Genomic DNA, 24,749 nt, shown 5'->3' on the forward strand with positions numbered 1-24,749 from the left:
TCGTGGCTCCGTGGTTCCGTTCGGGAGTCGTGGCTCTGTGGTTCCATTCGGGGGTCGTGGCTCCGTTCGGGAGTTGTTGCTCTCTTATTGCCACCATGATGGCTTGCAGATGACTGTCAGCTGCTGAGTGCGAATACTTTTTTAGAACTTTTATTGATGAATTATTGGTGATGTGGACATTTTAGAAATTGGAGGCAAAATATCACTGTAACTAGAGGTAAATAAATAAGTCTGTAAGCCAACTAACAAACAAACTCTGAAATGCAGCTCAAAAAAAAGAAAAAAACAAATAACAGCATGAGAATAAAAAAGAGAAAGTAAAAAATGTATTTGAAATAAGTTATTCTAAAGAAATTCACAAAATAACCATAAAATAAATAACTAAAATTTGATAATTATATTTTGATAAAAAATGTTGTATCTGTTAAATTAAAAAAGCAAATAAAATATAAAATAATACAATAAATATATAAATATAAAAAGGAGGCTTGTGGATTGTTGCTGAAAGATGGCCAATTTTTTCTTTGTGCACATTTTCCCCCAGAAGTCTGATTTTTGCTGTTGTGGCTGCCGTCCCTCGGCGAGCCTCTTTGGTTCGTTTCTCTCCAGTATCCCCCTCCCCCCTCCTCCTCCCGCTCTGATGCCCGGCCTTTTGTCCGCCGCAGGCTCGCCGGCGTGTTTTGCGCTGCTGGAAACAGTCATCTCTCATCTCCTCTCTCCTCGCTGCTCAAAAGATGTGATTTATTTTTTGCACCTGGGAAAAAATTGGATCCACCTTCAAACCTCAGCGCCACAATTTCGATCATCTTTCGGAAGCCTTTCAGTTCACTTCTCTTTCTGTGTGGAGAAGCCGCTAATATTCTCAGGATTTCATCCTCCGGTTCTTTTACACGCACTGCTTGATGATCTGCAGATCTTTTATCATCGTTAAAATGTATGATTTACTTCTCTGTTGTTTCCTTTTATTTCTGCAAAATATCTACATTGTAAAAAGCAAAATAAACACCATGAAATAAATAATAAATAAAACAAAATAAATAAAACCTGTAGCCAACTGTTCAGAAAAACACTTCCCTCTCGCTCCTTTCACAAGGTGTGGATTAACACACTCAGCTTGTCGAGACAAATTGCAGTCATTAGATCTGTTTCAGCTGTGTGTGTGTGTGTGTGTGTGTGTGTGTGTGTGTGTGTGTGTGTGAATACAAGAAACACACACTGTTTATGCATTCAAGCTCAATTTCATGATCTGAATCATTACCTTTCTCATGCGCGTGCTTTATATTTCTGTATCATTACCTCTCACATGTCTAATCAAATCCTGAATCTAATCTTCAGTAAGTCGCGACGGTCGCTTCGGTCTCCTGTAGAGAGAAACGATGTTTCAGCGACGTTTTACATTAAACGCAACAAGGGCAAGAAGTTTAACTTGTTAATGTGGATCAACACGTTTGAAAATGAAATGAAATAAAATTGCAGTCAGCTTCTGAAATGATTCGGTTCATCACAACAGCGAGTACAGTTCGACTGATCTGAGAGCGGAGCTGTTCGTGTGACACATAAATCAGAAATCCTTTTAAACAGCACTGATGTGTGTCGAGTGACTTCACAAACACGTCCTCGATTCATCCCGTTTGACGGATCGTCCGATGTCTGTACAATGGTTAGCTTTTCTTTTCTTTTCCAGCGTGTGTAGCCAAAGCAGCGAGAACCTGATGACGCCATCCAACATGGGCGTGATATTCGGCCCCACCCTTCTCAGAGCCGAACAGGAAACGGTGGCAGCCATGTTGGATATAAAATTCCAGAACATCGTCATTGAGATCCTGATCGAGGATTACTGTAAGGTCAGAACACCTCGCTCTGAAAGTTGTCAAGAAACATGTGATTTGATTTGATTAATTGATTGATTATTTATTTATTTATTTATTTTTGCAAAAATGATCCAGACTCCACAAAGAGGAGTAAAATAATTCTGTTTTTGTAAATTTCTAAACTGCACAGTGGATCGTTTTTGACTCTGACACGCCGTCTTTGTGATGTTATCAGATCTTTCGTGGCCCTCCAGAGGAAAGCTCCGCCCCTCCTGTCCCGCCTCCGAGGGTGGCGCCGAGAAAACGACAGCCAATTACTATCTCCAAAAGGCTTCCGAGGCTTTACCCCGCCCTTCATCCGTCAGTCTTCGAGAGTAAATAGCGTTTCCTCCATTATCACTGACGTACCTCAGATCATTTTTACTAAACAAGTGACAGAACAAATCAGTATAAATACACAGTAAACTTTTTATTATCAATTTAAATCACATTTAAACTCTTAATTTCATTCAGGTGGATTTAAAATTCTACATCAACTCATTTTATAATTTCAGATGAAACGTTATGATTATTTAATTTTAGTTTATTCACAAATTTAACCTGAAAAATATATATATTTTTTCTCTCAATTTTTCAACATAAAACTAGTTTTATCGTCATTTAAAGAGAAACTCAAACTCCTGCATGTATCAGTGTGTTTCCTGATGTAAATAACATTGTCTCTTCATCATCATCATCATCATCATCATCATCATCTTTGTTGTTGTTTTTTTTCTTTATTAAAAGGTAAAAAAACAGTCTTAATTCCAGACGATTAATCAGTTAATTAATATATCAGAAATTTATATGACTTTTTATTATTGTTTAAAGTTTTTTTTGGGCATGTTGATTATTTAAAGATTTTACAGTTTATTTAAATATAGATTTAAAATTTTTCTTTTTTCAGTTTTCCAAATGTATCAGCAAAATCTAAGACTTCTCAAATATTTTTATCCAGATTTATTCAAATTAATGTAAAAATAAATGTTTAAGTGGAATTATTTCCCTAAAGCTTAAAAATATCCTTTATTTTAATGAATCTGTGTTCATTTAAAGTTAATTTCCTTTAAAAAAAAGTTCTGTCTACTTTTTCCAATGTTTCCTTTAATAGAGCAAAGTCCCATGATTTCAGTGTGTGTGTAAAGGATAGATTTTGTGTGTGTGTGTGTGTGTGTGTGTGTGTGTGTGTGTGTGTGTGTGTGTTTCTTAGCATTTAAAGCCAACTGTAGTGTGATGCCAAGGACAACAACAGCTGTGTGTGTGTGTGTGTGTGTGTGTGTGTGTGTGTGTTCTAACCAACGTGATACTGACATCTCTCTCTTCCTCACACACACACACACACACACACACACACACACACACACACAAGTGAGCAACTTATTAAAAAAAATAACTTGGAATAAATTAAAAATTTTATGCAGATTTATTATATATTCTATATTTTGTATTTTTCAGATATATTTATTATACAACACTTTATACAGTGTATATTAAAGTTTAAAGTATTTTATCATTCCAGATTAAACTTCAGAGTTGATTCCAAATGTATGACACATTTAATTAATTGCATTTTTATAAGAATTTCTGCTACAAAATTATCTTACATTTCTGAATTTGTAATCGTATACACACTTTACTGACTTCCTGCGTGTTTGAAAAGATTAAACCACTCACCCTTCATCATCATCATCATCACCATATTTTCACTTTAAAGTTGTATTTAAAATAAAACTTTTAAAATTAGTGATCTAATATGACACACATTTAATTCACACTCCAAAATATACAATAAGTTGCTTTTGATTTAAAAAAAATAATATATCCAAATCAAAATATATCTCATCTCATCTCATTATCTGTAGCCGCTTTATCCTGTTCTACAGGGTCGCAGGCGAGCTGGATCCTATCCCAGCTGACTACGGGTGAAAGGCGGGGTTCACCCTGGACAAGTCGCCAGGTCATCACAGGGCTGACACATAGACACAGACAACCATTCACACTCACATTCACACCTACGCTCAATTTAGAGTCACCAGTTAACCTAACCTGCATGTCTTTGGACTGTGGGGGAAACCGGAGCACCCGGAGGAAACCCACGCGGACACGGGGAGAACATGCAAACTCCACACAGAAAGGCCCTCGCCGGCCACGGGGCTCGAACCCGGACCTTCTTGCTGTGAGGCGACAGCGCTAACCACTACACCACCGTGCCGCCCTCAAAATATATTTAAAATGTATTTATTTAACTGAAATAAATTAAAACTTCTATCTGATATAAAAAGAAAAAAATACATGTTTAGAAAAGTTTGTAGATTTATATAATTCTTATTAAAAAAGGGTTTTTTTTGGACATTTCATTGAATTTGTTCTTGAATTTAATCAAACTTTAATTTCATCATCTAAAAATTGAGTAGAAGGCTCAATCAGTTTAGTGTGTGTGTGTGTGTGTGTGTGTAATTATAATGTTTGTATATGAAATTTCATGGTGTGTAGAGAAGCAACAGCTCTCTCTCTCACACGCACACACACACACACACACACACACACACACACACACACACACACACACACACACACACCTTGGCTGTAAGGCTCCACAGTGAACAGCGAGACACTCTGACAGATCAGCAGGTGCAGCGTGAGGATCGTACACCGGAAACATTAATAGTGGTGGCAGATTGTTCACTTCCTGCTTTTGACCTGTTCGTACCTCTGAATGTATGTAAAGGTTAAAGGTCAATGACCCTGCAAGGCACGAAGAACCTAAAGGAACACAATTAAGGTGCTTGGAAAGAAGGTGACAACTGTTTCAGTGTTAGAACTTTTAAAAATTTTTACTATTTAACTCCACATGAATATTAATGAGTGTAATTTCTGTAATGTAAAATACCACAGGAGTTTATTTCTGTAAGAGGAATAAAACACTGCTGTTATCAGAAAAGGAGGCTCAGGATTTTACGGTCCCAACACACACAGGCTTCATCACTGATCTCATCGTTCTGTTTCACTTATTGACAAGTGACTGATGGAAATCTGAACAAGTGGCTAATTTTAGAAATTGTATCAAGTGTTGAATCGAAGGAGAAGGTCTGAACGTTATTATGAAGGTACTGATGTTCAGGATCATCGTCATCCAGAGAGCAGAGGTTTTATTTTTAATCATAAGCGGGCCTTTCTGAAGTGGATTTTTCTCCCAACGGTCTTGTTTCAGCCAAAAGTTTGTTTTTTCCTTTCCTGTTGTTGGCTTCAGCGAATTTGCTTTAAACCATCCTGGAATCTGATTACAGAAAACCAAACCCAGAATTTGACACTAATACTAACGTGCAAAACCACCGTAAAACCACTCACCAGAGTTTGAAATGTAGAAATCATGTGATCAGTTCATTCAGTAGATGTTTACATCCCAAATCAAATCCTGACACATGATTACGTGATACAATCCACATAAAAAAAGAAAGAAAGGCAGCATCTTCATCATTTCTTAAGAAAAAATTAGAATAAAATGTCTCCCATTTTTCATAGATTCTAAACCTCTCTTGTAGGTCAAGAGCAGAACGGTGCAGCACACAACGGTTCCGATTCTGGAGGGGATGTCACGAACGCCAGTCCGGTTCCACCTCAGAGGATTAAATTAGCCCCTCCCACTGTGGCGCCACCTTCCATCCCGACTTCTGTCCCTCCATCTCGGGTTCCTCCTCAGCGCCAAGCCATTCTACCCAAACCCACCGTCTACCAGGATCAGTTCTCCGACTCTGATGTCGTCAAGCTCGCTTCTCGGATACAGGACAGAGGTCAGCAGTTGGACAACGGGGACTCCAGAGTGACAGTGGGTCGGACTCAGTCGTTCCCGACCAGAAAACCTCAGCAGCGGGTCGTCACAGCAACCAGAGATGGTATCCAGGCAACCCACACCACATGATGTTTCCCGATTCACTATGGATCAGTAGTCGCTGAGCATTTATTGGTCTTGTGTCTTGAATAAAAAGCTGCTGCTCTAAATTCTGGTTGGTGCATTAAGAGATTTGGACCAGGTTCCTGAGAGATTTCTGGTTTGAGTCACGGCTGGATTAAATCATTCTTACAGTCTTCACAGATTTGGACCTGGTTCTGGAAAAGGATTTTGGTCTGACACCTGTCAGATGTGAATCAATCTTGTAGGGTTTCAGGTTTTCAGCTCTTTGTACCAGATTCCAGGACCATGAGTTCACTTATCAGGAGACATTTTTCAATAATATGAACCCAACTGATAAAACGGAGTATTAAGAGATTTGATCCTGTTCCTAAAAAACCCTACCATTTAAATCCTGAAGAACTGACCAGTAAAATCTTTGTTTTTGTGAGGTTTTAGACGAAATCATAAAGAAATTGTGTTTTGGAGCCTCATCAACAATTCTCGACATGCACAAAGTCCTGAAGGGTTTCCGCTTTGCATTAGTCAAGCCATTAAAAGATTTACTGGGTAATGAATGATTTAAACCAGTGTTTGTCAGTCCTCCTCCTGGAACCCCTGCCCTGCATCTCTTCTGTCTGTCCTTGCTCCAAGCAAAGCTGAGTGTAGTTAGTGTGATGAATGTGCTCTTGGTTAAATCAGGTGTGCTGAGCTAATCAAAAGTGCCACGGATGTGTTCAGTCAGGTAAATAGAGCAGGGAAAGATGGAAAACATGTCTAGCAGGGTCCCCAGGAACAGGGCTGAGAATTAAACGCTGCTTCTGTTGAATGTACCAGGCTTTGGAAAATCACTTTTTCAGTCTGCTTTTCGAATTGTCTCACATGGTATCTGTGTTGAAGAAAGATTTCTGGTTTGGCATGACAGGATTTGGAGCATGTTCATAGCGATTTATGGTTTGTAGACATTTTGTAACTTTTCTTATTGGATTAGATCTGAAAAAGGAGAAGGGATTCTAATCATTGTTCAGACATTTGATGATGTGCACCAGTCATGGAAGGTCGTCCATTTGAATTTGACCAGTATTGCCTTGATTGTTGAAGGTTCATGTTCTAGTGGGAATCGGGTCCTTTGGACTACGGGTTTGGATCAGGTTCCAGGATTGTTGGCTTTAAATCCTGGTTTGGGGAATAAAAACATCTGAACTGGTTTCTCCAAAAGCTGCTGGTTTGAATACTGTTTAAGAACTCTAGGGTTTGGACTCTGTTATGGAAGGTTTTCTGTTGCTGGGACGTTTAGAGGTTTGGACCAGTTCCTGTTTCTGAAAGGGCTTTTGAACCAGATCCTAAAAAAATGCCTTGTTTTAAAACTTAATTTGGACATTTTATAGGACACCAGTCATGGAAGGTGAGAATGATCGGAGAGGAGGAAGGAATCATGAGGCACATTAAAGGACTCCTTTGATGAAATTTGGACCTGGTTATTGAGAGGTTTTAAAGGATTAATAGTCAAATCTTGTTAAGAGACTAGGTCCTTTTAAATTCTTAACGGTACATCACCCACGTACTGGATGTCTGATTCCACCTCCAAGGACAAAATTAGCTCCTCAAACTATGGAGACGACATCCATAATCGGTTTCCAGAATCAGGTTTTAAAACAAGCCTTTTTTTTTTTTTTTTTAAGGAGCTGGTCCAAAAGCTCTTTCAGAAACAGAACCTGATCCAAACTTCTAAACACCCAAACAAGGGTCTGAAATAGACCTCAGGTGACGGCAAATCATCTTTTTAGGAAACCTGGTCCTTCAGATTCTGAAGAGCGCATCATTAGCACAGTCTGGTTCTTCTTTAGAGAACAAAATTGGACCCTCCCACTGTGCCACTAACTTTCATCCATACCTCCTTCCTTCTGACACTTTTGAGTCTTCTGTCTCTCCTGCTGTCCTCTCCTCCATCTGGCATCCCTCTTCAGCATCCTGCTCAAACTTACTGTCCACCAGGATCCCTTCTCTAAGCCTGAGGGCCACAACCTGGTCCACATCCCAATGCTCCTAACACAGACTCATAGTTTAATGAGTGGGACACCATGAGCTCTTTCAGATCCTTGTCCAGATTTCTCTGTGAAGTATTCAAAATCAGGCTTTAAAACAAGTCATTTTTCAGGATCTGGTTCAAAAGCTCTTTCAGAAACATGATCTGGTCCAAACCGCGAAAGGTCCTACCAAGTGTTATGTGGGTTATATGAGCCAAACCTTCGATGGGTCACCTTACAAGGAGACTTGGTCCTGGTTTGTACATTGTTAGCGTAATTGGTGGTTATGGTTTAAAGAGATTTCTAGAGCTCAGATAACTTGTTAATAGATAGAAATATGGAAATACAAACCTCGCGTGATTCAAGAGGACTGAAATGCATGCGTTTGTGTGTTTGATAGTCGAAAACGATGGGACAAAGAGTCGGCCTACGTTAGAGAAAAGTTCCATCTGTCGGCCCCCGACACGGCCTCCCGACCCACCTTCACGATGTCCAACCACTCAGAAAACGCAAAACGATGACACTCCAGCATCATAGTGAGTACACACACAGACACAGACACTTCATACTGAGAATGCAGAGCTTTGGTTTGACACACGAGATGCTTTACAGCATCTGAACATGAGTGAACATGGGATATTTGTGCTCTGTGTTTGTATTAGATGGTAACTTGAGTATCACTCTCATGGTTCATGTTACTCTGAAAAGCTTTTTGGGAAATGCGTTTTGGATTTGATTCACAGTTGTGCAGAAAAGCTCGGATGAGAATTATAGTTTTTCCCAAAGCTTCCAGAAAGCCTTTGTTAATTATGCAATAAATCACAATTGAGTGAATTGGATTGAAATCACAGGCGAGAGCTCTGTCAAAACCTGACTCCTTCTGATACCGTGTGCTGAATCCAAACCTGGTTGTTGTCAAATTAAATTCTTTTTAGACCTGATACCAACATGGCACGGAGACAAAAAACATTTATTCTTGTAGGTGCAATAGTCTTATCAAATCAGTCTCATGTGAAAAGGGATCAGTCTCATAAATTCATTAATCATTAATTCAAGTGTCTAATAGTTTAAAATCAATGGAATAATTTAGTGGTGATGTTGCTATAGTTTAGTGAGTATTGTAGCGCTAATGTAATACGTTTACTCTAGATCTATAACATTCATATAACAACCAAATGGGCGAAGGCAATTAGAATACTTGTTTGGCAGAGGCTGGCACTCAGTGGATGTTGTAGCAATAAACAGGACACAGTTTATTCCAAAGATACCATTTATTGAAATAGCTGACATGAATTAGCAAACTAATACTGATCAGATATAGCAACAATAGCAGCCAAGGAATAATTCAATATAAATGGTGATACAATGTATACAGGTAATAATCAGTAATGTATATGATGATGATAATTAAGGCACTAATGGTGATCAGAAGTAATAAGCTATATGCAAGTTTACAGTGTAGGGGCGAGTGGATGTTAAAATGTGAGAGGGAAATCACATGTCTGTATGAGAGTGTGTGTGTGTGTGTGTGTGTGTGTGTGTGTGTGTGTGTGTGTGTGTGTGTGTGTGTGTGCGCACTAACAGGATGAGGAGGAGCTAGTGAGAGAGAGAGCATGCGCAGGCACATGACAAGGGGGGGGGGATGTGGGAACGAGGCGGCGCGTGCAGGAGAGTAACAAAGGAATCTGTAGCTTAAACTAGTCCAGCTAGGCCTTAAACCCCGAACTTCTACTCAACCCTTAACTACTCCTGAAATCCCAGTGTTGAGGGGTGTGGTGCAACGGAGGGAGTTGAAAAGAGAGTGAGAGAGAGTGAGAGAGAGAGAGAGAGAGAACGCATGCATGATCTAACTAAGTACAGATAGTAAACAAAGTAAATCAAACAGCACGCGGTCTAAGACCGACTTTCATATGAATCGAAATGCGTACATTTAAACCATGAATGAATTCAAATAAACAACACTCTTCACATTAACTAGCCACAACTAAGACGAACAATTGCCCAGATGCCAGCCTTATTTGAGATTGCTCTTGTTTGGCGACGGGAAGTGCGCCGTCTGTTATCTGAAGACAACTCGGAGCGCAGGTCCAGGGAGAAAACAGTTCTGTTCCATTTACTTTTACAGCTCATCGGCTGAAGATCTTCGGTGTCCCGTCGGTCCTCCGATGATCTGGAAGGAGTCTTGTTTGTAGTTCATCGACGTTGCGAAAGGGAAAAGGGATCCGGTCGCCTTTTCTCTTTAAAATACTGCGTGGGCTGCAGTAACTAACCGGTTCAGTTATTATTACAACTATGTGAAGATCAAATACATTGAACTTTGGTTAAAGGTCCAGTATCAATAGCTCGTTCTTTGTCCTTTGTTCTCCTGTAGCACAGATGCAACCACGCCTCTCTTTCATGCATGGAAACCCACCACCAGAGAGAAAGAATTTCGATTCCGCCGTGGGTTTAAAGCACAGTTGTGACGTCACTGTATTTGGTATCCGGTCTCATCTCTGGATCCAATATATTGAATTATTCCTTGGCTGCTATTGTTGCTATATCTGATCAGTATTAGTTTGCTAATTCATGTCAGCTATTTCAATAAATGGTATCTTTGGAATAAACTGTGTCCTGTCTATTACAGGGAGTCAGAAGAATGGCAGAAATAGAACATGGCATCGAGTACAGGGATTGGTGTGTTCAATGCTGTACAGTGAAAGGGGGAAGATGGTTGCTATGGGTACTATGTCTACGGCATGGCAGCCCCCCCTACATTCTGAATGGCATGACTTGTGTTGTAAAGTATGTCATGCCATTCAGAATAAATGGTTTTTGTCTCCGTGCCATGTTGATATCAGGTCTAAGCAGAATTTAATTGGCCTACAACTTGGTTTGGATTCAGCACATGGGATCAGAATGAGTAGTGACTGTTGTCAGACTTTTGCCAAAACCAACTTTAGGGACATCGTGGTTCAGCAGACAAGCAGGTTCAACAACCAGAGAAAAGTAATAAAACCTAATCTTTATTACTTTGCATATTTATATTTACTTTTTTGTGCAAAGAAGCTTTTTTTTTAAAAGGGTCTTTCTAAAGGGCCCAACAGGTGCAGTTTGTTGGCATTGGTATCAAACTCACAACCTTCTGATAAGTAGCACTTCCCCACTGATACTCCACTGCTGAAACAGAAAACCGTCACAAAAAAAAAAATTCCTTGAGCACATTTCTGAATCGTGCTGCACTACACACATGGACCCAGCTGTGGCCCAGGGTGTTGGTAGAATGAATCAGGAACATGTAAGTATGTGGAAAACCTGACAAAACCAAGCAAAACAAAGTCCAGTATAAAAGCACGTGCTAGTTGGTGCCCCTAGCACACTCATTTTTTTATTTATTTTTAAAAGAGAATTACTCACAACCAAGGCCGGATTAACTATATGGGCCTGCGGCACAGTGCCCAGGGGCACTAACCACTCACAGCGAGTGGGGGGGCACCACATGACAGAAACTTTAAAAATATTTTTCGTGAATGTTTGTACACTTAAAATGGTTATACACTTGACATTGTTAAATAGTCATATATAATTCATTATGAACACTAATTTCATAAGAACAACAACAATAATCATAATTCTGAGCAAGAGTGACCTGTGTGACCATTAACCCCCCTTTCCTCAACCTGTCAGTTGAGCCAGTCCACCTACGGTGAAATGTATCAATTTTTTAAAAACCGCAGTAGAAATGAAAAATGGACAGACATCAATTGAGTGGTTGTGTGAAGAGAAAATTAAAAAAAGAGAAAGACTCCAGGCGTGTAGCTGCAATTAAAAATGTTCCAGTGTTAGATCGTTTTTTTATAAAAACATCGACAACTGCTGTCACTACCAGCGCTGAAGCCGAAGGTAGTGAAATCAGCGATGCTAGTGAGGGAGATGGCCCTGCTAGCACTAGCCGGGGAGATGCTACAACCACAGCCAGTGTTAGCCGAGGGGTCGGCGACGATGAGGATCCCCTTGAGGAAGATGGGAGCGAGGGAGACCCCGGGGAGGAGGATATGTGCAAAGCCACTTTAAGCCAGGTAGAGATCAGTTCACACCATGGTGACGAGAAGGAAGACGAGGGTGTTATGGATGTCAACCCAGCGCAGCCGACGCCAGTAGAACACTTCTCTATTTCAACTGATCCTGCGCTATGGGGAGATCTAACGGACTTGAAAAAGAACTGGCTATTGCTAATGGTCCCGCCACCTACCACAACCGGGCGGCTAAATATGCAGCATCCGCACGGAACGACGGTAAGAAATATCCATTTTAATATGGATAGAATAGAGTATGGATGCTTTGAAGGTTTTTATTGAGACATACAAGTATATGCTGCTCATTTTTGAATAAGACATTTCAATATGCCTACATGCATATCGTTGGTTGTTTTCAGTGAATTTGATGGGCTGATGTAGCCTACTGTACTTAATACATTTTCAATGAGGAAGAATGACCTTGTTTATGTGTACTATTGTTTATGTATATGCTACTATTTTTGACAGCAAAGGGCAAGGTTTGTGAGTGTGTGCAGGAGGTTACTGAACGCGTGCGCGCAGGGTGGTGGTGGTGGTGGTGGGGGCACTTGAGGTATAGTGCCCAGGGGCACCGCATTGGCTTAATACGGCACTGCTCACAACACTGTACCAGATCTCAGTAAGATTTCAACCACATTCTGTGTGTCTCTGTGTTGGATTATATGACAAATAGACCTGCAATGAAGAAAATTACTTTATGTTCTGCTTACAGTGCCTTGCAAAAGTATTCATACCCCTTGAACTTTTTCACATTTTTCCACCTTACAACCACAAACTTAAAAGTTTTTTATTGAGATTTTATGTGATAGACCAACACAGAGTAGCACATAATTGTGAAGTGAAATGAAAATGATAAATGGTCTTCAAAATTTTAAACAAATAAAAATCTGAAAAATGTGATGTGCATTAGTATTCATCCCCCCTACGTCAATACTTTGTAGAGCCACCTTTTGCTGCAATTACAGCTGCAAGTCTTTTGTGGTATGTCTCTACCAGCTTTGCACATCTAGACACTGACATTTTTACCCATTTTTCTTTGCAAAATAGCTCAAGCTCAGCCAGATTGGATGGAGAGCGTCTGTGAACAGCAATTTTCAAGTCTTGCCACAGATGCTCAATGGGATTTAGGTCTGGACTTTGACTGGGCCATTCTAACACATGAATATTCTTTGATCTAAACTGTTCCATTGTAGCTCTGGCTGTATGTTTAGGGTCATTGTCTTGCTGGAAGGTGAATCTCCTTCCCAGTCTCAAGTCTTTTGCAGCCTCCAACAGGTTTTCTTCCAGGATTGTCCTGTATTTAGCTCCATCCATCTTCCCATCAACTCTGACCAGCTTCCCTGTCCCTGCTGAAGAAAAGCATCCCCATAGCATGATGCTGCCACCACCATGTTTCACAGTGGGGATGGTGTGTGCAGGGTGATGAGCAGTGTTAGTTTTCCGCCACACATAGCACTTTGCATTTAGGCCAAAAAGTTAAACTTTGGTCTCATCTGACCAAAGCACCTTCTTCTACATGTTTGCTGTGTCCCCTACATGGCTTCTTATGCCTGTCTTTCAACAATGGCTTTCTTCTTGCCACTCTTCCAAAAAGTGGTGGCCGAGGTGCAGAACTTCTGTCAGAGTTGCCTGAAATGCCAGAGTATGACGCCCGAAGAGCCACCTTCAGCACCACTCATCCCCCTGCCCATTATTGGGGTCCCCATTTGAGCAGGTGGGTGTGGACCTTGTAGGGCCACTCCCAAAGTCTGCCCATGGCCACAAATATATCCTGGTCATCATAGATTACACTACCAGATACCCTGAGGCCACCCCCTTGCCACCTCGAAAAACATCGCCTGGGAGCTCATGGCCCTATTCAGCTGAGTTGGCATCCCCAGGAAACTGCTCACCGACTAAGGAACCCCTTTCATATCCAAACTCATGCTCAACTTCTGCAGGCTGCTGCAGGCAAAACATCAGTGTGTCACGCATAGACCAATGGACTCATTCATTGAGAGATTTAACCAGACACTTAAGAGGCCACTAAAATAACTGGTTAATTAAAAGGGCCACGCAACTGGGAGCTACTCCTACCCGACGTGCTCTTCGCCATTCGGGAGACTCCCCAAGCATCCACAAGGTTCACATCATCTGAGCTCTTGTTCGGATGAAGACCCAGGGGCCTGCTAGAAATGGCTAAAGTCTTGAGAGAATCAGCCCCTGCCATTCCATTCCGTCACTGAATACATCCAAGACCTACAAGTCTGAATAGAGTGGGTGGCGCCCCCTCATGAAGAAACATGTGCAGGTGGCCCAAAGAGAGCAAAAATGGGCCTGCAATTGCCTAGCACAACCCCAGGAGTTCTGACTGGGCAACCAAGTGCTCCTCCTCATTCCTAGCAGTGCCTCCAACTTCCTGGTCCACTGCCAAGGCCCCTATACAATTATGGAAAGAGGAGGCCCATTAAACCCCTGCCTGCAGCAGCCAGGTTAGCGCTCCTCTGATAAGTCTTATTACATCAATGTGCTAAAAAAGTTGATTGAACCTGTGCCAGCGTTCTCTGCCGTCTCTATTGTCTCAGCCCATCCAGATAGCATTTCCACCACAGGGAAGGAACTCATGCTGGTCCAAACACAGGGGCTCAGGGAGCTGGAAGATCAGTTTGGAGATGTTTTCTCAGTCGAGCCTGGGTGGACACACATGCTACAGGATGAAATCAAGACACCACGGGGAGTGGTAATTCGATAAAGGCCCTACCGGGCACCAGAAGCCCACCATCAGGCTATTGAGGCTGAAGTAGCCTGCATGTCTGGCATCATACAGGAGTCTACCAGCCCCTGGTCCAGCCCCATAGTTGCTGTCCCTAAGCTTGACTCAGGCTTTGCAATGACTTCAGAAAACTTAACCAAGTCTCAGAGTTCAACAGCTACTCCATGCCTCAAGTGGATGACCTCATTGAGTGCCTGGGGAGAGCCCGCTTCATCTCTACACTAGATCTGATGAAGAGCTTTTGGCAGGTGGCCCTCACTCCCACCACAGCATCCACCACAGGCCACTGGCAGTACTGGGTTCTCCCCTTCAGCCTGCATGAGGCTCCTGCAACCTTCCAGCGCTTGATGAACATTCTCCTGTAGCCTCATTGTCCCTATGTGGCCGTCTACCTTGATGATGTTTCATCCACTCCTACACCTGGTAGGAACACGTGCGTCAGTTCAAACAGGTACTGCTCGCACTCCAGCAAGGTGGCCTAACCACCAACCCCTGGAAGTGTCACCTGGGACTCACCAAGGCACAATAGCTGGGCTACCACATCGGTCAGGGCCTTCTGAAGTCTCAGGATAAGAAGACGGAGGCTGTGAAATAACTATCCTTGACCCACCACAAAACACCAGGTACATGCCTTTTTGGGTTGGCGGGATATTACAGGCAATTTGTGCCTAACTTCTCTTCTGTAGCTTGCCCCCTTCAGATCTAACCAGGATAGGAGAACCAGACAAGGTCTGGTGGAGATTGGCAGTGGAGCAAGCCTTCTCAACGCTGAAAGTGACCCTCACCAGCAAGCCTGTGCTGCAAAACCTGGACTTCTCACAGCCTTTCCTGGTGCACACTGATGCCTCTGAAACCAGCCTGGGCACCGTCCTCTCCCAGGAGTTTGATAGAGAAGAGCATCTGAGTGTCTACTTGAGTAGAAAACTGACCCTCACAGAGTGGCGATATGCTACCAAGGAACAAGAAGCCCTGGAAGTAACGATTCTGTGCTTCTTTCTGTGTCTGCCAACAGATTCCAGTTCCGGCTCATCCATCTTCAGACCGAAGTGGCTCTCCACCTCGACACCTCCCTTAACCTGTGGAGCTCCGTCCATCTATACGTCCATCTGAGCGCGAGTGCTAGGGGGCGCCACAATAGTAACATGACGCTCGGCTGCGCAAAAAAAAAACCCAGAAAAGGCTTTGAGGAATAAAAGTAGGGAGGAAAAATCTTTTAACTCGAAATGAATTCAAGTCTTAACTCCAAGTAAATTACGAGTGCAGTCTGAAGATTTATGAATGAACAGAGATGTGTGTGTGTGTGTGTGTGTGTGTGTGAGAATCTTTCATATATCTTTACTATGATGATATTTTATTCTCTCTCTCTTTTTTTCCACAGTGTTGCTTCCAAAACCAAGTTTTTTGAAAATGCTTCCAGAAAGACTGGGAGGTACGTGTGTGTGTGTGTGTGTGCGTGTGTGTGCACTGCACTGTCAGAATGTTTTAATGCAGGCAGGATGTCATGTAACACGACTCAAATCAAATGAAAAAAGTTAAAAATTTTTGAATACAGTAAAACTATCGTGTTTAACATCGTTGCAAGTAAGTTACAATATTATGACGGTTTTAGTGATGATTATTATTATTTGCAAATGTTTAACTTCATTGTATGCCGTAGTTGCTCATCGTGCTGATCTCGTTCCCTCAGTGATCTGTTAGTAAATCACGCTCACTCACATGCATTAAATGTTATTTATTCGTTTTATTTTAGTTTCTGCTCTCTTCTGCACATCATTTTTGTGTTAATGGATAGTTTCATGTCCAGGACCTCATAAATCCTGTGTATGAAACACGTAAGATTGCGAAGCCATGAACCCTTTTACCGTCCACCCTTTAAACCACCATTACCTGACCTGACCCTGTAAAACCGCTCTCCTGTCTTTATTTGATTTGATTTGAGTTTGATTTGATTTTCCTCCTGAGAGGAGAGCGGCACTGAAAGCCAACAGAGATGGAGATCAGAGTTTCAGGTTGCAGATCCACAAATGTGCCTCGTTTTATTGTTTGAAACAAAATAAAGCAGAATGAAAATACAATATTTTTAATTTTAAAATAATATTTAAATATATATTTTAATAATCTTAATCGCATAAGAAAAATTATAAAAAAGAAACCAATAAAAGGTCGATTTTATTTGCATTATTTATTTCTCTTAGAAAGTGAAAATATCATTATTGTCAAATGTATGTCTTTTTAAAAAAATAAAATTACAGTAAACCCAATCTGTGATGTTGAAACTATTTGTAGACATTTTTTATTCATAATCATCATTTTTTTTTTTGGACAAATTTCAGTCTGAAATAATTTTTGCTCTTTGGACAGATGTGTTCACTGATTGATTTAAAAAAAAAAATTATCCCTTGAACTGATCTACCAGGAGAATTAAACAATTTAAAGCTCGTGTCAAAGCGTCTCATGATGTCACAATTTAAAACGTGTAAAAAGTTGTAATAATCTCATAATAAAATTAATAGTCAATAAATTTGCCCATATTCAAGATACAGAATATTCACTTGCTCAAAAATCATTTTTAAGTTGAGTCTGTGCTCTCAGGACAGGTTTTTATATTCATAAACTATTTTGCGTGATGTTTGATCCGTTTAGACCAGGAACCGCCTGCTGTTTACATTAATATGAGATTTATCTCGTAGTGGAGGGCATGTGAAGGTCGATGCCTACAATATCAGACAAAACATTTGCGTTGTTTTGACCATAAAACGTCAAACGATAACCGGAAACTGCTCGACCGAACTGCCGTAAAAGAAGCCTTTCGTTCTGGGATTAAAATAATCACACGTCGATTAAAACATACAGCAGAAATATTCAACTCCAACTTTATCTTCATACATTTAGAGTATTAATCTGTGTTAAGTACAATTTATTTATACACAATTAAAAACAGTTAAAAATATTCATTTTTGTGCTTGGACCCCGTACAAATCTTAAAAATATATAATGATGGATTGTCTTTGTAAATATTCTGTATTAAACTCAGCAGTACAACATTTGTATAGTTAGAGTCGGACGTTATAAACAATATAAACATGTATAAATGTTTACACTGTAGATTCAGACATGTACAGCATCAAAAAAGTGTATTTTAGATAAAAATGAAATGTGTAATGGATAAAAAGTTTTTCCACATTTTGAACATTAGCGTAACATTTTCTCTAATTTACATCTATTACATTTATTTATTTAGAACATGCTTTTATCTACAAATGGTTTCATGATGCAGTTTGCAATCCTGGCTTTTCAGTGATCTCTCTCTCTCTCTCTCTCTCTCACACACACACACACACACACACACACACACACACACACACACACACACACATATAATGGAAAAAAAAAAAGAAAGCACTTTATTCTTTATGAGGACCAGATGAACATCTCCATTATGATTAAAAGCCTGATCAGTGTGACCTCGCTGGAGCGTTAGTGTTCTTGAGAACGTTTCTATAAAATCACATGGAGTTTATAGACCATATGAAGTCATTTATAAAGTCTCTTTACACCAGACTGCACCATAAATTTAACACACTTTAATACATGTTTAAATATTTTGCACTTTAGATAAAATTTAAAGATGAAGCCTTCAGGAGTTTCATATTTTCAGTGGATTATTGTAGTGTTTTGGGAAAATAAAAAAACCAAACATTTATAAAATGAGCAGCAGTTTCAAGATGATTTCTATTCTGTCTTATTCAAAAGGCAATGCAAGAGCTTTATTTACAATTTCTATTTTTTATTTTCCTGTTGTATTTTTTGAAAATGTTAAAATGATCTTGTATCTTACATCTATTCTACATGTTTTTCTTTTGTTTTTTTTGTAATTTCCTTCAGCTCTTCATCCACTTCATCAGCGAGCAGCGATCTGCCGAGATGAGACACGACTTTATTCAATTTTTAAGCCTTTTAAAGGTATTGATTGATTGATTGATTGATTTTTTTCTTTAAATTTATTTGTAAGTTGAACCCTTGAAAGTTCCTGTTGGAGGATTCACAGGTTCTGTAGGTTTTGATCTCAGACTGATATAAAATTTTGTGTAAATTTTCAGATATGCAGCATGTAAATGATATATGTATAGTATAAACTCATTCAAAAACATGATTAAAAACATCATTGTGAACATCAGGGCGTCTCAGAGAGGTCATAAAAATATCAGGAAGAGACGATCGAACAGAATTCCGAATGATGTGCACGGAAACATCGGAAAAACTAGTGAAGGAGTAAACAACAAAAAACTCTGTCATGGTATTACAGAGGAATATATTCCCTACACACACACACACACACACACACACGCTCCCAAATCCATCTACTTGTGAATCCCATTAGAAAGTCACTCAACTTGATTTGCAGATTTTCATCTCAATAAAATAAACTGTGTTTAAAGTTGAAGTTGAGAATCGAACTAATCGCTGAGGTTAAAGCTGAAAGGTTCCGACTCCATAAATATCAGAAAATTTACTGCGCCACAGATCCTGGGCCCCATGTTGTTTTTCTAGAAAGAGCTCATTTTAATGATTTTCAAGCCGAGTTTCTCGGTAAAGAGGGAGCCGTTACTTTCACAAATCATTAAAATGAGCTACAGCAGTGCAGGACGTTTCCGAGAGGTGATGTGTTCAACGGTAATATAAACAAACATGTCACTTTACCTCAGCGTGAGAGAGAGAGGGGGGAGGGATGAGACAGGGAGCGAGAGACAGAGAGAGAGACAGGGAGAGCAAGAGAGACAGAGGGAGAGAGAGCAAGAGAGGGAGAGAGAGAGACGGGGAGACCAAGAGAGAGACAGAGAGATGGAGAGAGCAAGAGACGGATAGGGAGAGGGAGAACGAGGGAGAGATGGGGAGAGTGAGAGAGACAGGTCACGCGAGAGAGATGGAGAGACAGGGAGGGAGAGAGAGTGAGAGACAGAGGGAGAGGGGGAGAGAGAGCAAAAGATGGGGAGAGGGAGAGAGAGAGCAAGAGAGAGCTGGAGAGGGAGAGACAGGGAGAGCAAGAGAGAGATGGAGAGAGCAAGAGACGGATGGAGAGAGGGAGAGCGAGAGAGACGGGTCGTGAGAGAGAGAGCAGGAGAGGGAGAGATGGGGAGAGCGAGAGAGAGGGAGAATGGGAGAACGAGAGACGGAGAGAGGGGGAGGAGAGATGGAGAGCGAGAGAGAGAGAAAGAGAAAGGGAGAGTAAGGGGGAGAGAGAGTGTGAGGGAGAGTGAGAGAGAGGGAGTGAGGGAGAGAGGGGGGGGAGTGAGGGAGAGAGGGGGGGAGTGAGGGAGAGAGAGGGGGGGGAGTGAGGGAGAGAGAGGGGGGGGAGTGAGGGAGAGAGGGGGGGGAGTGAGGGAGAGAGAGGGTGAGGGAGAGTGAGAGAGTGAGAGAGAGGGAGTGAGGGGGAGAGAGAGGGAGGGTGAATGAGGGAGAGTGAGAGAGCGAGAGAGAGGGAGAGAGTGAGGGAGAGAGAGGGTGAGGGAGAGTGAGAGAGCGAGAGGGAGAAAGAGAGAGGGAGAGAGAGAGGGGGGGAGGGAGGGAGAGAGAGAGGGTGAGGGAGAGTGAGAGAGAGTGAGGGGGAGAGAGAGAGAGGGAGAGTGAGAGAGAGCGAGAGGGAGAAAGAGAGGGGGGGAGTGAGGGAGAGGGAGAGAGTGAGGGAGAGAGAGGGTGAGGGAGAGTGAGAGAGAGAGAGTGAGGGGGGGAGAGAGAGAGAGAGAGAGAGAGAGGGATGAGTCATGTGTGAAGTGACAGTGTAATAATCTGCTCACTGGAGGGAGAAACAGCAGGATGTGGTTTATATTCCACAAACACCACGCTGACCGAGCAGATCAGAGTCAATTCCCCAAACCCACAGACCACTTCTCCCTGTGTGTGTGTGTGTGTGTGTGTGTGTGTGTGTGTGTGTGTGTGTTTCCTTTCATTATTTTTATCGCAGGTGTTGGTCAGATATAAATTTAAATGTCCTCCAGTTTTTTTTCTGTTATTTTTGCTGTACAGATCTGAAAGGCCCTGAACGCTGTGTGTGTGTTATTAGCGTTGTTAATATCATGAACAATAAAACGCCACCCTGAGCACTTTATCACGTTTACACTTGTAAAAATATGCAGTGAATTAAAAATAATAATTGTAAAAATACGCAAATTATAAATCATTTGATATCAAACTGATTCCAGTGAACCGCGTTCTCGTCTAATAACCGAATGGACAGAAGCGCGCGTGTCGGCGACGCTCCATTTTCTTCTTCTTGACTCGTGATTATTTGTTTTCTCCTTTGTGATAACGCGCCGGCCTTTAATATTCACTACACAATAACAATATTTTATTCAGTGAAACAACTCATAAATATCTCCAAACAGTAACTGACTGTACGAACTGAAAACATAACGTTGTAAATAAATATATATATGATTATATTCTCAATAAGAAATAAATGTTTGTATATTTTAATTATATTACATTTTATGGCAGAATTTAATGAATATTCTTTCGTTTTTTTCTCCTCAGAGCTTGAAATGGGAAATTCAGAAGCTACGTCTTTATCGTCACCACCACTTGTTGTTGTTCTTCTTATTTCTGTGATGGATAATGCATAGCGTGTTAGCGTGAGTTAGCATGGCCGTGCCGACACTGTTACAACCCCTTGTACCCCCTCCCCCTCCCCCCCTCCCCTGTTCCTTGCTAAGGGGCCATTTCATTGGAACGTTTTCTTTTTTACTAACTTGTTGATGTTTACTGGCTGTTCTACGCCACGCCTTTAAAACCTGACTCCATTTCCTACAAAAAATAAAAACCTCACCGTCCAGTGCACTACTGCTCCACACTAACACTCCTGAACTAGGAAGTGAACACCAGGATTTGAAACACAGCCTCTCCACTACAGACATACAGTACAAACACCATCTTTTAATGTATTTATGACTCTGTTTAATTAATTATTAAAACAAAATCTCATTAAAAAAGTTTACAGTGTAAAAAAAAATCGTTTTTTTTCCTCAAGTGATGTTCCTGTAAAAGTCAAGTCAACTTTATTGTCAAATAAACTAACCCAAACTTTTTTATAAAGTTCCACAAGAATCACAGACACATCACTGCCAAAATGTTAAACTCTTTTTCAGAGCAAAAAAGAGAATTAATATTTATTTTTTTCGCGGTCCGGTTTCCATCAAATCCTGCGCTCTGATTGGCTGGTGAGTGTACGGACCCCAGTTACGGACCCCTGGCGACTCGCTCGTTCACGACAACAACAAACATAGTAGCATTTTTTGTCAACATTTGTCTTTTTTTTTTATAAGATTTATTTATAAGATTATCAAAAATCGTATACATTTTTGCCAGCATTTCTCAGGAGAACAGCATTAATTTTACAGCATGGATAGCGATAACGACAGTGTTCGCAGCGAAAGCGAGTTTTACTCCCCTGAGGAAGAAGAAATAAAAGAAAATGTTTCAGGAGAAAGCTAAAAACCTGTAACTTGCTAACGCTGAGCAAAAACATGGCTGAATCCTGAATGACTCCTATTTGTATAAATAGGGGACGACATAGGCGGCAAAATGTAGTTTTTTTCCTGCCATGGAAGTGCACTTGTATACCGAGGAGGAAGCCATTTGCATTACAGCTGTGAATGAGGATTCAAAATGGCGGCTCGGCTCGGTTTTCCCTTTCGGGCGCTCTCGTTTTCTGTTAGAATTTGGTAAAGAAAAAAATAAATATATTATTTACCAGCTTAAGGTCGGTCCGTATGGTGAAATACCGTGACCTCGGCCTTGAATACTGACCTCGGCCCAGAGGGCCTCGTTCAGTACTTTCAAGACTTTGGTCACGGTATTTCACCATACGGACCTCCCAGCTGGTAAATAACATATATATATTTAATCAAATAACATTAAATAAGTGTGAGTCCAAATGATAATTAAATAATTGTGTTCTTAAATCAGTTCATGAGTTGGATGGTTTGGAACACAGCGCCTACAAATATTTAAACTGATATTTACAACTTGAAGATAAAGCTGAAGCCGTTAAAACGCTTCTGGACATTTTGCTGTTTCCTTCGAATTCTGACGTGATGTCGTGTCGTTCGGCTCTACGTTACATTTATAGCACTAAACCCCCCCACCATCCCTCTGTACCCACTGACACGGGGTCAGTTCATTCTCACTGCCAAAACACGGCTATAAATTACAGTCACACCCAGATTTCAACAAACACAAGAGAAACTTTAATAGGCCACTTTAATAGGAACCTGTTGTTGGTTCTAAGATCCCTGTTCTTGGCTGCAGGAGCGGAACCCAATGTGTTCTTCTGTTTTCTGTTGCATGCTGAGATGCTTTTCTGCTCACCACGGTTGTAAAGAGTGATTATATGAGTTACTATAGCCTTCCTGGCAAAAAAGAAAAGCTCGAACCAATCTGTCCATTTCCCTCTGACCCTCTCTGATCAACCAGGCGTTTGTTTCCACCCACAGAACTGTCGCTCACTCACTCAGTGTTTTTTGTTTTCCGCCCCATTCTGTGTAAACTCTACAGACTGTTGTGTGTGAAAACCCCAGCAGGAGATCAGCAGCTTCTGAAATACTCAAACCTCACACTCATCTGGCTCAAACCAACACCCATACTGCCACAGTGAAAGAAAGAAAGAAAGTCACACTTCACTGTGAGATCACAATGTTTCCCGTTCTGATGTTTGAACATTGTGAACGTTAACTGAAGCTCTGGATTTGTATCTGTGGGATTTGATGCATCGTGCTGCTGTGGAGGGATCGGCTGATTACAGAACTGCAGAGAACAGCAGGGGGATGTCGGGGTGTTCCTAATAAAGTGGCTGGGGAGTGTATAAGACTGGAAATATTTACAAACTACAAATGTTCCTAGTGTTCTTTTTAATTCTCTCTGTGCGTTCCTGTAAAACACTCGTATTTGGCTCATCAGCACTAATTTCAGACTGAGTGTAAAAGTAAAGCTCCAGAAACTCCTCCTCCCCATCCTTCTCATCCTCCTCCTCCTCCTCATCATCGTCATCCTCCTCCTCCCCATCCTCCTCCTCCCCCTCCTCCCCATCCTCCTCTTCCTCCTCATCATCATCCCCCTCCTCCCCATCCTCCTCCTCCTCCCCCTCCTCCCCATCCTCCTCTTCCTCCTCATCATCATCCCCCTCCTCCCCATCCTCCTCATCCCCTCCTCCCCATCCTCCTCCTCCTCCTCATCATCATCCCCCTCCTCCCCATCCTCCTCCTCCTCCTCATCCCCCTCCTCCCCATCCTCCTCATCCCCTCCTCCCCATCCTCCTCCTCATCATCATCATCATCCCCCTCCTCCCCATCCTCCTCCTCCTCCTCATCCCCCTCCTCCCCATCCCCCTCATCATCATCCCCCTCCTCCCCATCCCCCTCATCATCATCCCCCTCTTCCCCATCCCCCTCATCATCATCCCCCTCCCCATCCTCCTCCTCATCCCCCTCCTCCCCATCCTCCTCCTCCTCCTCATCCCCCTCCTTATCCTGGAGACCCTGGGAATTTAGAGCCGAGATTTCCGGACATGGAAAAAACCTGGAAAAATATAAAATGGATAAAATCCAAGTGAGAGTTCAGTGAAGTACAAAAGTCTGTTTGCTCACAAAGACGCCGTGTTTTTGCTTTGAGCTAATAACTGAAAATTTAAACAGATCAAATAGCTGAAAGTTAGAAATTTACAAAAAAAAAGATTAAATAAATGAATAATTAAATGTTTATGTTTTAAAACGTATTCCAGTTACATCACAGTGCGCTCGCTTTTGTCACAGAAACATTTGTTTTAAAATCTTTATTTCAAAGTCTGACGTACTGATCAAATGTTTTTCTGTCTTTAGTTTACGAACTTTACATCTAACAACCTTGTCGAGCTCCAGCACTCTTACTGAGGAGCGGAATGATGTCGGTTTGTGGTGCGATAATCAGCACAACTCAATAAAACACCTTGTTTTAGCTTGGAATAAAAAAAGAGATGATAACACGAGGTAATGTTTCCACCTCAAAGTTTCTTTTTCTCCAAAATCAAGTGTTTTATTTCTCTTACACACACACACACACCAACAATTACAATTTTTATCTATTAAAGAATGATGTAATTTTTTAAATCCATTTATAGTTACCTTTAACAAACTCCTTTACATTTAG

At 41.3% G+C, this 24,749-nt stretch overlaps 2 protein-coding genes across 3 annotated transcripts in view; both read left to right on the forward strand.

Moving 5' to 3' along the window:
* The window catches only part of ophn1 (oligophrenin 1), a 54,304-nt gene extending 32,725 nt beyond the window's left edge, over positions 1 to 21,579 (forward strand). The window contains exons 18-24 of one of the 2 annotated variants that reach the window (XM_060912565.1): positions 1,685 to 1,844; positions 2,047 to 2,185; positions 5,393 to 5,743; positions 8,167 to 8,302; positions 15,952 to 16,002; positions 18,459 to 18,536; positions 21,105 to 21,579. In XM_060912565.1, coding sequence (XP_060768548.1) covers positions 1,685 to 1,844; positions 2,047 to 2,185; positions 5,393 to 5,743; positions 8,167 to 8,302; positions 15,952 to 16,002; positions 18,459 to 18,501 — 880 coding nt within the window. In that variant the 3' untranslated portion in view covers positions 18,502 to 18,536; positions 21,105 to 21,579. Of the gene's footprint in view, positions 1 to 1,684; positions 1,845 to 2,046; positions 2,186 to 5,392; positions 5,744 to 8,166; positions 8,303 to 15,585; positions 15,769 to 15,951; positions 16,003 to 18,458; positions 18,537 to 21,104 lie in introns of those variants that run through there. The other variant, XR_009651866.1, reaches the window with a different exon arrangement.
* A 1,813-nt stretch (positions 21,580 to 23,392) lies between these two features.
* LOC132875692 (uncharacterized) lies at positions 23,393 to 24,282 on the forward strand. The gene is made up of 2 exons (XM_060912638.1): positions 23,393 to 23,400; positions 23,563 to 24,282. The coding sequence occupies exons 1-2, from the start codon at positions 23,393 to 23,395 to the stop codon at positions 24,113 to 24,115; spliced, it is 561 nt and encodes a 186-aa protein (XP_060768621.1). The 3' UTR covers positions 24,116 to 24,282.
* The last annotated feature ends 467 nt before the right edge of the window (positions 24,283 to 24,749 follow it).

This window comes from Neoarius graeffei, chromosome 28, assembly GCF_027579695.1.
Source record: "Neoarius graeffei isolate fNeoGra1 chromosome 28, fNeoGra1.pri, whole genome shotgun sequence".
Taxonomy (NCBI): Eukaryota; Metazoa; Chordata; class Actinopteri; order Siluriformes; family Ariidae; genus Neoarius; species Neoarius graeffei.